This window comes from Thamnophis sirtalis, unplaced genomic scaffold (genome assembly GCF_051295495.1).
Source record: "Thamnophis sirtalis isolate CommonGarterSnake01/CBP01778 unplaced genomic scaffold, rThaSir2_p1.2 scaffold_1, whole genome shotgun sequence".
Lineage (NCBI taxonomy): Eukaryota > Metazoa > Chordata > Lepidosauria > Squamata > Natricidae > Thamnophis > Thamnophis sirtalis.
In genome coordinates, this window is record NW_028261381.1 from 162,977,332 (window position 1) to 162,993,002 (window position 15,671).

General features: G+C 44.6%; 1 protein-coding gene across 1 annotated transcript in view; it reads left to right on the top strand.

The window, feature by feature from the left end:
• The first annotated feature begins 1,699 nt into the window (after window positions 1-1,699).
• Window positions 1,700-15,671, top strand: part of GTPBP3 (GTP binding protein 3, mitochondrial) — a 33,327-nt gene continuing 19,355 nt past the window's right edge. The window contains exons 1-2 of the mRNA XM_087702287.1: window positions 1,700-1,842; window positions 7,085-7,311. Coding sequence (XP_087558413.1) covers window positions 1,775-1,842; window positions 7,085-7,311 — 295 coding nt within the window. The 5' untranslated portion in view covers window positions 1,700-1,774. The remainder of the gene's footprint in view (window positions 1,843-7,084; window positions 7,312-15,671) is intronic.

Genomic DNA, 15,671 nt, shown 5'->3' on the forward strand with positions numbered 1-15,671 from the left:
CCTGAGGCTGTGGTTCTAAAGATAAAAAACACAGTGAGGTGGAAAAGCTGGGATGTGGCTTGAATTCCTTGGGGGCCCATAAATAAGTACATAATAAAATGAATTAAGCAAAACTAAATAAGCCTGCAGGTGAAAATAGTTATGATAGTCAGATGAGCTCATTTTCTCTAGTTTACCAACTCCAGATTTTAAAGTTGGCGAGCCTAAAAAGCATGATAGGTGAATTGCATCACATATTAGGGCCAACATAACTGTTTTAAGTACCCAAACACTACAATCATCCCCTAAATCAGGGGTCTCTAACCTTGGCAACTTTAACCCTTGGCCAGCAAAGTCAACAGCTGCTTTAAGCACCCAAACACTACAATCATCCCCTAAATCGGGGGTCTCCAATCATGGCAACTTTAATTCTGGGAGTTGAAGTCCACCAGGCTTAAAGTTGCCAAGGTTGGAGACCCCTGCCCTAAATCATGATCGGCCTCATGTCTCTCCAGTTTGTATTTCTAGGAAAAAGGTCATGTCCAAATCAGGATGTTATGACTTTTGTATTGATCAAGTGGGTGGAGGCTTTTTTGTGAAATATGTAATTTTAATCACCCCCACCCCCTCTGAAACATTCTTGGCAAATTCTGGATTAAATCCGTTTGGGGCTTTGAGTTTTAAACCTTGTCATTCCGTCTCCCTCTCGGCCACGTCCTAGTAAGCGGTCATTTCCGCGGTTTTAAGTCTGGAGGGGGAAAAAAATAAAGATTCAAAGCATCCTCCTCCTGCAGCGCCAAGCGGCGGAGGAAACCTCGGATAATAAAATTTATGTTTCTCATGCCCGGCTGTTTTGCGGAAGGGCGATTTTTTTTTAAAATGTAGGTTTTCTTGCAGCAAACCACCAGAACTGCGGGGAAGCGGGGTGCTACAATGTGGTTTGGGCGAGCCAAAAAAAATGTAGAAGCGTAGTATTGTAGTAACAGGTTTAAAATAAATCAGCAATAAAATTATACTGGCTTCTGCTCTTCTATTTTAGGGCTACCTGCTCGCTGCCAGGGACCTTCCAAGAGCTTCCCACCACGCGGAGCAAGGCTGCTACGTCATCTCTCAGCTTGCGGATGCGTGCATGCCTCTTCCACCTAAGGGAGGCGATGTACAGACAGGGATTGACTTGGTCTCAGATCCACCACCTGCCCTGCAAGACTACGCCTGAGCATACGAAGAGTGCGTGTTGAATCGCCTTCTCCCCAACAGCAGCCTCGTGTCATCTCGTTTAAAAAAATCCTTCTTCTAGGCTTCCTTTCCTAACTCCTCCCTTTAATATTCGATCATTATAACCATCCCGAATTGATTTTTTTAATACTGCACACTCCTCCCAAGAAGAACCTCACCTTTAAAAATAAGCGCTGAAGGTTATATTGAATTATGCAAGATTACTCTGCAAACGCATTGTTTATATTCCCTTTGTAAGCGGACTGAAACAAACCGATCCCCAACGCAACGAAGACGCATATAGCGCTTTGAGTTACGGAGCCCGCTATACAATAGCTATAAAAGGGAGAACGTGGCGCCCCGCCCTTTCTGAAGCCCCGCCCTCTTCCCTCTCCACCAATCACGTTGCAAAAAGGGCACGTTGCCCTCAGTTGAAGCCAAAAGCGAACGTCAGGTCGTGGTAGCAAAGGAAGCGTGGGGTTCTTGCACAGGGGAGAAAGGCTGGACAGGATGGAGCCGGGGGAGGGCGATTGGCGGGGGGAGAAAGGGACGATTTTGTTCTAATTCCTTCTGGGAAGCGATGTGGCCTTTTTTGCAGAGAAGGCTGTGGCCTGTAATGACTCGAAGGGTCTGCAAGCTCTTCTGCAGGTGGGTAGTTCTAAATAGCTAAGTTTCGCCTTTGAAAAGACACGTGAGAAAAGGTGATTTTCCTGGTGTGCAATTCTCTGCGGACAGGTTTAGAGTAACAGGTGGAAAACGACCTTGGAGGTCTTCTAGTCCAGGGGTCTCCATCCTTGGCAACTTTAAGACTGGAGTTGAAGTCCACAAGTCTTAAAGTTGCCAAGGATGGAGACCCCTGGACTAGTCCACCCCCTGCACAAGTAGGAGACCCTATACCATTCTGGACCAAATGTCTGTCCAATCTCTCATGAACGGAGGGAAATATATTTGTGTCCCAGGATAATGTTGGAGGATCCAATCTGGGTCGGTCATCGGGACCACAGGTTTTGTCTTCTGAGCTTTTGGACCATCAGAGAAGTTATTTGAGGATGGGCTCTAGCACAAGCCCAAAAGCTGGGAAGCAGTGGCCAACCCAGATTGGCTCTTGTCCAATCTCTTCTTTAAAACTTCCAGTGATGGAGCACCCAAAAGTTCTGGAGGCAAGGTGTTCCGCTGATCTATAGTTCTAACTGCTAGGAAATTTCTCCTTAGTTCTAGGTTGATTCTCTCCTTGATTAGTTTCCATCCATTGTTTCTTGTCCTGCCTTCGGGTGCTTCGGAAAATAAGTTGACTCCCTTTTTTGTGGCAGCCCCTCAAATATTGGAACACTCTGTTGCTCTTTCAGAGTCTCAACATCTTTTTTATATGGTGGTGACCAAAACTGGATGCAATATTCCAAATTGGAATTCTGCCTGCTTCACCGTTGCCTTCTTTTCTAAAAGAGCCAGTCCTTTGTAACAATTGCATAGAAAACAGGAATCCAACAGAAGAGAAAGTTGCCTCTTTAAGTTATAACAGCTTCAGGAGCACATTTCACTTTTCTCTGTTGGCCAGCTTTCTAGTTCTTAAAGATTCAAAGAGTTCCATGGAGTGACAGGATAACCCTACATGTATAAAATTGATGAGTGACCATAATATGTAGTCTAGACATACTTTTACTCTTAACTCCTCACCCAAGAGAGCAGTGAGGAGAAATGATATATGCTTCCCTGGAACTCCTTGCAGAAAAGTAGAGTTACAGTGTTACTGTCAGCCTTGCAAGGTAGTCCAGGCAAGAGGTATGCCCATGAGTATTGCATAGTTTTATTGTAAGGTTACATTAACAGAATCTAAGGTGGCGCAGTGGTTAAATGCAGCACTGCAGGCTACTGCCAGATCAGCAGTTCAGCGGTTCAAATCTCACCGGCTCAGGGTTGACTCAGCCTTCCATCCTTCCGAGGTGGGTAAAATGAGGACCCAGATTGTTGGGGGCAATATGCTGACTCTCTGTAAACCGCTTAGAGAGGGCTGAAAGCCCTATGAAGCGGTATATAAGTCTACTGCTATTGCTATTGCTATCTTGTAAGTCTAAAGATAGATCTCTCCCATGACATTTGCAAACCAAGAAGGGGGTGGAGGTGTCCCTTCTGAGATGTTTGCCACACCTCTATGGCTTCAGTAGGCTCAGTAGCCTCTTATCTCACTTGCCTAATCTGCAAAAGTCACTACATATCACTACAATTGCTTATTTTATTTTACACTCTGTTAAGAATCTGAGGTTGGCATCACTGACCCTTATATTTATTTATCAGATTAGGATTTAGACTTTTCTTATGATGATTGTTGTTGCTGTTAGTTGTGAAGTCGTGTCCGACCCATCGTGACCTCATGGACAACATTCCTCCATGCCTTCCTGTCCTCTACCATCCTCTGGAGTCCATTTAAGCTCACACGACTGCTCTGGTCACTCCATCCAGCCACCTCATTCTCTGTTGTCCCCCTTTGCCCTCAATCATTCCCATCATTAGGCTCTTCTCCAGTGAGTCCTTCCTTCTCATTAGGTGGCCCAAGTATTTGAGTTTCCTCTTCAGGATCTGGCCTTCTAAAGAGCAGTCAAGGGGGATCTCTTTTAGGACTGACCAGTTTGATCACCTTGTAGTCCAAGGGACTCGCAGGAGTCTTTTCCAGCACCAGAGTTCAAAGCAATAGCAATAGCAGTAGACTTATATACCGCTTCATAGGCCTTTCAGGCCTCTCTAAGCGGTTTACAGAGAGTCAGCATATTGCCCCCAACAATCTGGGTCCTCATTTTACCCACCTCAGAAGGATGGAAGGCTGAGTCAACCCTGAGCCGGTGAGATTTGAACCGCTGACCTGCTGATCTAGCAGTAGCCTGCAGTGCTGCATTTAACCACTGCGCCACCTTGGCTCAAAGGCCTCAGTTCTTTGGCATTCAGCCTTACTTATGGTCCAACTTCCACAGCCATACATTGCAACTGGGAAAACCATAGCCTTGACTTGTAATAATTGAGTATCCACTTCTCTCCACTTTATATTGACAAGGTAGGAGGAAACTTGCTGTGAATTTGGGGTTCCAATAATTTAGGCTCACATAACATTTTTGATCAAGTGCCTGATCACTTTATCACAACACCTTTTAATTCATTAATTAGGGATGGTCAGTATTTGAATGAAGGCAAATATACGTGTCCCAGGATAACGTTGCAGGATCCAAACTGGATCTGTCACCGGGACCAAAGGTTTTGTCTTCCGAGCTTTTGGACTTGCATCCTCAGAGAACTTTTCCCTAGAAGAATGTGTGCTTTGGACTATACGATATGTAATATTTATGTGGTGTCTGGTTGTGAGTGTTTTTTTAGTTGTTGATTGGTGTGTTGATGACCGGCTATTGGCTGTTGTTTCTTGTGCTGCCAAGTCCTTGGCTCCTAAGCACCTAATAAGCTGGTGGTAAATCAGCACTCCTCTTGACTGACGAGGGACCCATTTCCCAGGCTTCTATCATTTCCCTGTCTATCTTTGTACCTGCTCGGCCAACAATCTTAGTAGCTGCAAAATTGAAGGTTCTTTGTAATGTGAGGCTACCAATGAGTTTGGGTTGCCTTGTCTGGCTGCTCGCTTGTGTTCTTGCAAAGTGGTGGTAGGCTTCCTCCCCTTCTGTCCTACCCAGCCACAGAGGCAATCCATGCAGGGGATCTGGTAGATTACATTAGAAATATCTCCTACCTCCAAGCGATCTTTGCAATGCATGATTTGGATTCATATGGTAGCATCTGGGCGGTCCGTGATCCCCACTTGCAGATCTACTGCTTCTTAAATGTTTTTGATGTATGCCAGGGTGTGCCATATATCATAGTTGGTCTTGTAAGAGCCAAGGTGGCGCAGTGGTTAGAGTGCGGTACTGCAGGCTACTTCAGCTGAATGCTAGCTGCAGTTTAAATCTCACCGGCTCGAGGTTAACTCAGCCTTCCATCCTTCCAAGGTGGGTAAAATGAGGACCCAGATTGTTGGGGGCAATAGGCTGACTCTGTAAACCGCTTAGAGAGGGCTGTCAACGCGCTATGAAGCAATATATAAGTCTAAGTGCTATTGCTATTGTGTCTTTCTTCCTTTCTCTCTCCTGTGTGTTGCTCACGCATCTTGTAATGGATGCTATTGTGGATACTCATTCTGCTTGAATTGTTCACGTAGGTACCAGCTTTCCAGTTGGGCACTACAGTGGGTTCTCACGCTGCCATATAGTATTCTGACACAACTCTTTGTGTATGACAGTGAATGGTTACTCTTGAAACTCAGAATGTCTGTGGTGTTAATGGCCTTCTATAACCCTGATTTCTAGGCTTCGGTCTTTCTGTATGGTGAAAAGCACATCTAAAAATGGCTGTTCCTTCCTCCATTGTGAACAGTATATCTGGGAAGATGGAGTTCAGAAGGGTATGAAAGTCTTTCAGTGCATTTCTTCTTCTGATGACAAATGTGTCATCCACATAGTGGCACCAAAATCGAAGTGTGTAGTCTTAAAATGCACCGTGTTCTACCGTGATTCTCCCAAAATATGACCTACTTAGAAAGTAAGTCCTAGCTTGATTTTTACATGTGCAGCTAATATAAGCCCTACCCCCAGAGGTGGGTTGCTAATTTTTTTACTACCAGTTCGCTCATGGACGTGCTTCGCAGAACTGTCTGGGCGGGTGGGCGGAGCCTCCTGCTGCTGCTACTACTGGTTCTCCTAATCTGGGCCAAACCAGGAGCAAGACACCTTTGCCTACCCCCAAAATAAGCCCTAGTTAAGACCTTGCCCACTCCAGGGTGCATGGGTAAAAATTAAGCTAGGGTGGGGATGGGGGTGGGGGGTGGAGCGCCCTACTACCAGGGGTGGGTTCCTGCCAGTTCTAACCTCTTCTATAGAAGAGGTTCCACAAATCTACAGTGCCATTTAGAACTGGTTCCAGCTCCCTCCCCCCACCCGTCTGCACACCATCAAAATGAAGAGCGAGAGGAGGAATTCTGGGAGTTGAAGTCCACAAGTCTTAAAGCTGTCAGGTTTAAACACCCCTGGTTTTTTTTTTTCTAAAAGGTTAGCGGTGCAAGGGTCTTGTAACTTGACAGCTTTAAGACTTGCACACTTCAAGCCAGAGTTCCTGAGTCAACATCACTGTAGGAGGAATTCTGGGAGGTGAAGTCCATAAGTCTTAAAGCTGTCAATTTTGAGCACCCCTGGGTTTTTTTTTTCTAAAGACTTAGGGGTGCAAGGGTCTTGTAACTTGACAGCTTTAAGACTTGTGTGCTTCAAATGCCAGAGTTTCTGAGCCAACATTTTGGTTGCTAAGCAAGAGTGTTGTTAAGTGAGTTTCACCACATTTTACAAGTTGGCCACGCCTACCCAGTCACATGGCTGGTAAGCCACGCCCACCCAGTCACATGGCCAGCAAGCCACACCCACCCAATCACATGGCCGGCAAGTCACTCCCACAAAGCAGGCCACATCGACACAAGAGGTTCTAAAAATTTTTGAAACCCACCACTGCCTACTACCTACCTTCGGATAGTTGCAGCCACACTTCGCACACCTCGGACGATTTCTTCTGCAGCCAGCAAGGCTTTCCTGAAGGCCTCTGTAGCTGATAACAGAGCTCCAGATTGATCGCATGAGCGTCCCTTTTATTTGTTCATACATTTCTCTTTTGAATGCGAAGAAGGTACGTTGACAGTACTGGAGTAGCTGCGTGATTTATGTCCCCCTTTTGGGCTGCTATGTGGATGACACGTTTGTCATCATCAAAAGAAATGCACTAATTTTCATATATGATCTCGTGTTGATCTCTTGTTTTCTAGCCTGATGCCTTAACCACTAGACCAAACTGACTCTCTTTTTCCCTTCCTGTTTTTCAGGTTATATTGCCAGGCTGCAAAGAGGGACACCATCTTTGCCTTGTCTTCCGGCCAAGGAAAATGTGGAGTGGCTGTGATTCGAACCAGTGGCCCCGCTAGCCGTTCAGCCTTGCTCTGCATGACTGGGACAAAGAAGCCACCACCTCCCAGAACAGCTACTTTACGTAGGATCTGTGATCCCAGCTCTTGTGAGATCCTGGACCAAGGCCTTGTACTATGGTTCCCAGGTTAGAATTTTAAAGTACCTAAGCAGTGGTGAAATTCAATTTTGTTTACTACCGGTTCTGTGGGCCTGGCTTGGTGGGCATGGTGTGACTTGCGGGGGCATGGTTTGGTGGGCGTGTCAGGGGAAGGATATTGCAAAATCTCCATTCCCATTTGAGTCTGGGGCCAGCCAGTTTGCCAGTTCTCCAAATTACTCAAAGTTTTTGCTACCGGTTCTCCAGAACCCGTTAGAACCTGCTGGATTTCACCCCTGTAGCTAAGCATATCTATTGTATTGATTCTTGTCCAACATTAAAGTTTATAAAGTACATAATTCTCTGTTGTATTACCAATGTCCTTCTCAACTGAATAGATCTGTGATGGCACACAGCACCCTCTCTGATGGCATGCGAACTGTTGCCCCAGTTCAGCTCTGCCGCACATGCGTCCATGCATCCCACCAGCTAGCTGGTCATTGGGTCTCTGCCATACATGTGCGTGGGGTGTGGGGCGGGCTGCGAGAGTATGGACGGGTGCAGTGTGTATGGGGGGATCACATATGCAGGGCCCATGGGCGCATTGCATTTTGGGGGTTCAGGTCGTGCGCGCATTTGCATATGCACTTTGGGCACTCATTCTAGAAAAGGTTAGCCACACTGGAATAATAGATTGATATGTAAAATAATTGTAAACCCCCCCCCCCCAATGATAAGGTCAGAGTTCTAATATGAAAGCATTAGATTTTGGATACTTATTGGAGGGATCAAAGAGAGGGAAATGTTGGGTTCAGCTGTGCTAATAATTCAAGAACTAACTATGTTATGGAGTTACGGTCCCTTGTTATAATCAATGAAGGCTGGACCTATCAAAATATAGAGGACTATGAAAACATATGGAAACTATTAGCAAAACATGAGCTTAATGTGGGAAATCAGGAGAGTGTGAGTAAGCACCTCAAGATTGCCACACTTTGATGCTCTGTGGTGTAAGAGTGAGGAAAAGAGAATGCTATTAGTATTATGTTATTAGTATTATTATGTTATTAGTTATCAGCCCTTCAAGGTAGGTTAGGTATTGAAACAAATAAATGAGAAATATGGGAATTCTACTTCAGCTACATTGTGGTAAGAGAAATTAATTCCTCTCTGTTGATTTAAAAAATCCACTATGTCCTAACGATTAATATGTCTCTATTAAGTATTAGGGACGCAGTGGCTCAGTGGCTAAGACCCTAAGCTTGTCGATCAGAAAGGTCAGCAGTTCGGCAATTTGAATCCCTAGTGCGTGTAATGGAGTGAGCTCTCATTATTTGTTCCAGCTTCTGCCAACCTAGCAGTTCAAAAGCTTCTGCCAACCTAGCAGTGCAAGTAGAAAAATAGGAGCCACCTTTGGTGGGAAGGTAACAATGTTCCCTGCGCCTTCGGCGTTTAGTCATGCTGGCCACATGACCACGGAGACGTCTTCAGACAGCGCTGGCTCTTTGGCTTTGAAACGGAGATGAGCATCACCCCCTAGAGTCGGGAACAACTGTATATATGTGCGAGGAGAACCTTTACATTTACCTATTAAGTATTAGAGCATTAGATACTGGTTAATAGTTGAATAATCCTCTTGGAAGCCAACTTGTTCTTCCACCAGGAGGCTCTCATGTTCCAATCAATCTCTCCACTTCTCATTCACTCAAACACAAACACACACACACACACACACACACACACACACACACACAGTCTGACATTGCAACACATTTGCAGTTAATTAAGCAAACCGATGAGTCTGTAATTTGTTGAATTCCCTTTTGTAAAGATGGGAATTATCATTACAAGTAAATAGGCATACAGGCATATTTATCCATAAATACAAACAGTGAAGCCAAAATTGGTGCCTACCAAGTTGAATTACTTTTAATTAACACAGGAATTGAATCATTGTGGAGCCTTTCCTGGTGTTAAATAAGCAATTAAGTTCTTATCTTCAGCAGGACCAACTGCCAAGCTTGTAGAGGTCTTTTATAAATGGCTTTTTAGAGCCAAATATTCATCTTTTCACATTTCCTTAAAATGCTTCAGGTGGAATACGGCCATTTAGAATAGAACAGAATAGAATAGAATTCTTTATTGACCAAGTGTGATTGGACACACAAGGGGATTTGTCTTTGGTGCATAAGCTCTCAGTATACATAAAGAAAAAATAAAATATATCCATCAAGAATCATAAGAGGCAATACTTAGTAATAGTCATAAAATACTAATAAGCAAGTAATTATACTAGGAAACAATAAAACAATATAAATTGTAAAGATACAAGCAACATGGTTATAGTCATAAGTGGGAAGAGATAGGTACTAGGAAGGAAGAGAAGAATAATAGTAATACAGTCTTAGTAAATAATTTGACAGTGTTGTGGAAATTAGTTGTTTAGCAGAGTGATGGTGTTCGGGGGGGAAACTGTCCTTGTGTCAAGTTGTTCTGGTGTGCAGGGCCCTATAGCATCATTTTGAGGGCAGAAGTTGAAACAATTTATGTCCAGGATGCGAGGGGTCTGTATATATTTTCACGACCATCTTTTTGACTCATGCTTTATACAGGTCCTCAATGGGAGGCAGATTGGTAGCAATTGTTTTTTCCGCAGTTCTAATTATCCGTTGAAGTCTGTGTCTGTCTTGTTTGCTTGCAGAGCCAAACCAGACAGTTATAGATGGAATAGTGCCGTTTTTAAAATGACCTCTGGGATATGCTAAAAAAATAAATGTCCATCCTTGGTTCTAACTGCTTGTATTAAAACCATCCCCCAAATCCTTCATAGCAGCATATCCCTTGTATTTAAAAAAAATGTTTATAGAGCCACACCTTCTCCGAAAGGTTCTGCAGTGGTGTTATGCTCTCATTAGCTTTGTGGGCCTTGTTATTTCTAATAAGCACTTTTTTATTTGCCGTTTATGCTCAGCTGGGTTCCCCTAGGTCAGGGGTCAGCAATCTGTGGCTCTTTCCTGCCTCTACTGTGGCTCCCTCACCAGTCGGCGCCACAATTTTGAGAGGAGCTTCCGGGAGGGGGAGGAGCACAGTGCGCCAGGAGAAGACTCTATGGTCAGGGGAGGGTTTTCCAGTTGTCTCCACAATTGATAGGGCTTTCGGTTATGACAGGGAGAGGAAAAAGTACGCCGCGCTAGGAGGAAACTCTATTTGATTTTTTTTTAAATTTGATTTATTTGGCTTGTATGCTGCCCTATTCCCGGAAGACTCAGGGCGGCTAACAATAAAAAGGGAAGGGGGGTACAAAAATATAAAAACAACAATTTAAAAATTCAACAACAGTTGTAACATCGGATAGGGCTGGATAATTCAACAGCCCCAGGCCTGCCGGAACAGCCAGGTCTTAGTTGCTTTGCGGAAGGCCGGAAGGGTAGTAAGGGTCCGGATCTCAACGGGGAGATCGTTCCATAGGGCCAGAGCAGCCACAGAAAAGGCCCTCCCCCGGGGAGTCACCAGCCGACATTGACTGGCAGATGGAACTGAACTTGGTGGGGGAACTGAACTTCCGGGCAGCTCCAGAATTGAACAGGGGACTTCCGGTTAGGACCTTTGTGGCTCCCGGTGTTTTCTTTTTTGTGGGAAACGGGTCCAAATAGCTCTTTGAGTGTTTACGTTTGCCGACCCCTGCCCTAGGGCAGTGATGGCTAACCTTTTTGTCGTCACGTGCCAAAAGCATGTGCACACGCATGACACTCCCACGTGCGCATGCACCCATAATTTAATGCTCAGGCAACACACACACACCGCTCCCTGCGCATGCGTGCATGACACCCCTTTTCTTTCCCATACCCCGCGCATGCGCTGCAGAGACCCGAAAATCAGATGGCTGGCGGGAGGCGCACACGCATGCACAGTGGAGCTGAGCTGGGGCCACAGCTCGCATATCTGCAGTGAGGGCTCTGTGTGCCCCCTATGGCACATGTGCCATACGTTCGCCATCACGGCCCTAGGATAGTAATTTTTGTAATTCTTGCCCTAAATTGTTACAGGAATCAAACATTCAGATGGAATCTGGTAACCTATGAAGGAAGAAGGCACATGCCATGACGGTTCTGAAGAATATTGGTGGTTGCTATCAAGCCCAGTTGAAGCAACTAGTTAATGCAACAGGATCCCCCCACCCCCACCCCTTTGAGGGAAAACATGAAACAGAGAAAGACCTTGAACATGAGGCTACCACAGTAAAGATGTCACATTTAATTAGACTGGAAGGAGGTTGTTTCTCAGACTGAACAACAAGAAATACAGATTCCACTAGTACAGACACTAATTCAGGGGTGAACTGTTGAGTTTTTGCGTCTTCTTTGAACGTCGATGTATTTCTGCAGACATTTCATTACTAGGTTAGATTATCAGGGCGTGGAAGAGTGATGACATCATTGAGCCTAGTAATGAAACGTCTGCAGAAGGCCACCCAAGCTCAAAGAACACCATGAACCCAGCAATTTACAAAACAGAGCAAATTACCTGCCACAATAAAGGAACAAGAAGCATTCCTTTTGGTCCTAGCTCAGTCTGGGACTGAAATTCTGCCGGGTGATTATTTTCATTGGTGCCCTTTGGAATGCATAGATTTCATTCTGTTTATTTATTTGTATTATTGTTGTTTCTATGCTACTCCACTCCAAATGGCTTTGAGCATTCTGCAGTAAAAATAAGGATTAAAATAACAGACCAACAAAAAACCACAATGATACAATCCAAAAGAGAGGGGGGGAAGGGAAGAGGGGGAGTGAGAAAGAGGTAGAGATGGATGGATGGATAGAGATGGATAGATACTCTTCCAAATCTCGATGGAGAAATTCATTTTGGAGCAGGTGATTTGCAGTATAAGCAGGTCATAAGCCATGTAGGACTTTACAAGTAAGAAATTTAGTGTCTCGAACTGCACCTGGAAAATTCAGTTCCAAATGTAGAGGTGTTGTATTAGTCAAGCTAAACATGTTCATCACTGCCTGGCTACTGCATGCTAAACCACTGCAAGGTTCCAGAGGGTCTTCAAGGGCATTTGCGTTTAGACCAGTGAGGAAAATCAAAAAATCTTACTACCGGTTCTGTGGGTGTGGCTTGGTGGGCATGGCAGGGGAAGGATACTGCAAAATCCCCATTCCTACCCCGCTCCAGGGAAAGGATACTGCAAAATCCCCATTCCCATCTCACTCCAGGGAAAGGATACTGCAAAAATCCCCATTCCCAACCCATTCGAGGGGAAGGATATTGCAAAATCTCCATTCCCACCCCACTCCAGGGAAAGTTTATGCAAAATCCCCATTCTCAACCCCCTCCAGGGAAAGTATACTGCAAAATCTCCATTCCCACCCAACTCCAGGGAAAGGATACTGCAAAATTCCCCACCCCACTCCAGGGAAAGGATACTGCAAAATCCCCATTCCCACCAGACTCCAGGGAAAGGATACTGCAAAATCCCCATTCCCACCTCACTCGAGGGGAAGGATACTGCAAAATCTCCATTCCCAACCCACTCAAGGGGAAGAATACTGCAAAATCCCCATCCCCACTCCACTCCAGGGGAAGGATACTGCAAAATCTCCATTCCCACCCCACTCCAGGGAAAGGATACTGCAAAATCCCCATTCCCACCCCACTCCAGGGAAAGGATACTGCAAAATCCCCATTCCCACCCCACTCCAGGGGAAGGATACTGCAAAATCCCCATTCCCACCTCACTTGAGGGGAAGGATACTGCAAAATCCCCATTCCCTCCCCGCTCCAGGGGAAGGTTACTGCAAAATCTCCATTCCCACCCTGCTCCAGGGGAAGGATACTGCAAAATCCCCATCCCCACTCCACTCCAGGGGAAGGATACTGCAAAATATCCATTCCCAACCCACTCCAGGGGAAGGATACTGCAAAATCCCCATTCCCACCCTACTCTGGAACCAGCCAGAGGTAGTATTTGCTGGTTCTCCGAACTACTCAAAATTTCCACTACCGGTTCTCCAGAACCTGTCAGAACTTGCTGAATTTCACCCCTGGTGTAGACTAATACCTTAATTGCTATAGTCCAATTAAAGTATTGGCTGGAGCAGCGTGGTAGCCTAGTTGTGAAGATGCTTGCCTCCCATTCGGAAGGTTGAGAGTTCAATCCTAGGTAGCGACAGATGTTTCTCTCTCTCAGGGCACAAAGAGAAAATATCTGCTGCAAACTCTGTGTAGGTGTCAAGCCAGTAAACCCTCAGCTCCATTCAATCGCCTTGACTCTACCCCAATTAAGGAATTACAAGGTCATAAAAAGAAAAATAATAATAATTAAGGTATTGACCATCTTTCAGCCCTTTGAAGTAGTAAGGTTAAGAAATGGGGATTTCAAGAATGCTACTCTTTGTGGTGGGGTATGATAACAGAAAATTGAAATGTGGAGTTCTTGGTGCTCTCTGAGCTTGGTTGTTTGCTTAGGATGTTTCATTACCTGCCTAAGTAACATCTTCAGTGCTAGTGAGTGTTGGTTTTGCTGCCTGTTTATACACAGTAGATTGTAGACTAGGGCAGTTAGTCTTGCCTTGTTGATTTGCAAATCAACATTAATGTTATGACAACCACTTATGGGACTTGGCAGGAGGGATTCCCATGTGTTTAGGCCTTTGTTTGGTTCAGATGACATATTTTCCTTTGTTTCCTTTAATGACTTGTTTCTTTGTTATCTGTCTTCCAAAAGGATCTTTTAGACAAGATTCCTGGCTTTTTGTCTACCCTGCTTCTGTGCCTGCTCCATCTTTAGGTATGGCAGCTTCAGCCTCAGCTAACAGTACCATATTCCATATGCCATGCCCATTTCCTGTTCCCTCATTATCTTTGATTAGCCTGCTAATCCTTTGAAAGCAATTTTTGAGATTGATCTGAAGGTTGAACAAACTCCAAAACAGGATCCAAAAATAAGCAAGAAAGGAAATCTCTGCTCTTTCCAAGAAAGGTGTTCAAGTCTTTAGAAAAGGAAAACGCTAACGGAAAAATAGTTTAAGCTGGTAAAACCAGTTTGAAGAAAATATAAAGAGAGATATTTTTCTCCTCTTACAATATCAGAAGTCAGTGTTTATGGAGATTCTCAGTCGTCCAGGTCATGGTTGTGACCCAAAGGTGCTTTTTCAAAAGGCAGCTGGACTTTCCTTGAAGACTTTTCGCTTTTCATTTAAGAAGCTCCTTCCGTTCTGAAGAAGGAAAAACAAAGTCCAATTGCCTTTTGAAAAAGCACCTTTGGGGCCCTCCGAAGTCAGTATTTTCTGATCAGAAAGACATGAATTCAAGATGCATGAAATTATTTTTTTTACCTCATGTGGTTACATATTTGCCAGAGGATATGTTTTTGATCACTGGCTTAAAAAGTCCCATCATCTATCTGAAGGTGTCATTACTGTCTGAATGACTTAAGCCAGGATAGTCTAAAGTTGCAGAATTTAAACCTTGCAGATCGAGGACAGTCTATTTTTGAATACCTTGGACACTTTTATGAAGTGCTTATCATAGTACAGAAAAAATGCTGAGGTCCTAGAAAGAGTGCAGAAGAGAGCAACAAAGATAATAAGGGCTCTGGAGGCTAAATCATACAATGAACGATTAAGAGAACTACCGTAGGTATGTTTAGCCTGACAAAGAGAAGCCTTAAGGATGACATGATAGCCTTCTTCTAATACCCGAAGTGCTGTCTCAGGAAAAAGGGCATTGAGGTATATTCTCCATACCACCTGAAGGCAGGATAAGAAGCAATGGGGGGAAACTCTTCAGAGGGAGATCCCACCTGGAAATAAGAAGAAATTTCCTGGCAGAACAATTAATGAATGGATCAGCTAGCATCCCTGAGTTGTGGGTGCTCCATTGCTGGAGGTTTTCAAGAAAAAAATTGGAGATCCATTTGTCTGGGATGATATAAGGACTCTTGCCTTGATCAGAGGGTTGGATTAGAAGACTTCCAAGGTCCATTCCTGTTCTGACCGAGGCTTCCCAAGAGTTCTTCACCTAAGAAACTTGCTTGCTGGATCTAAATCTATTTAATTTGGGACCTAAGCCAGATATTTGCTTGTGCCTAACCACAGCAAAAGTGTTCTGACTTTGGCTTCCCCAAACCATGAAACAACTCCTTGTCTCAACAAAAAACCCTTTTATTAATTTGCTGTAAATTCTGCTCATTCACATCCAGCAAAGTCTTTTAAGGGAGGATTTACAGTCACAGACCTTATCTGGCTTGGAGAGCTGCCAGGCCGATATCTACAAAACTTGCCAAGGAGTCTCCGAGTGTCACGAACAAGTTAAGCGAACTGATTGTCTCCTGCAAACTCCACTCCCCTTTTGCTCCTCTTTTATTTCCTCTGGGGGGGCCATTCATCGCTGGCCTTACT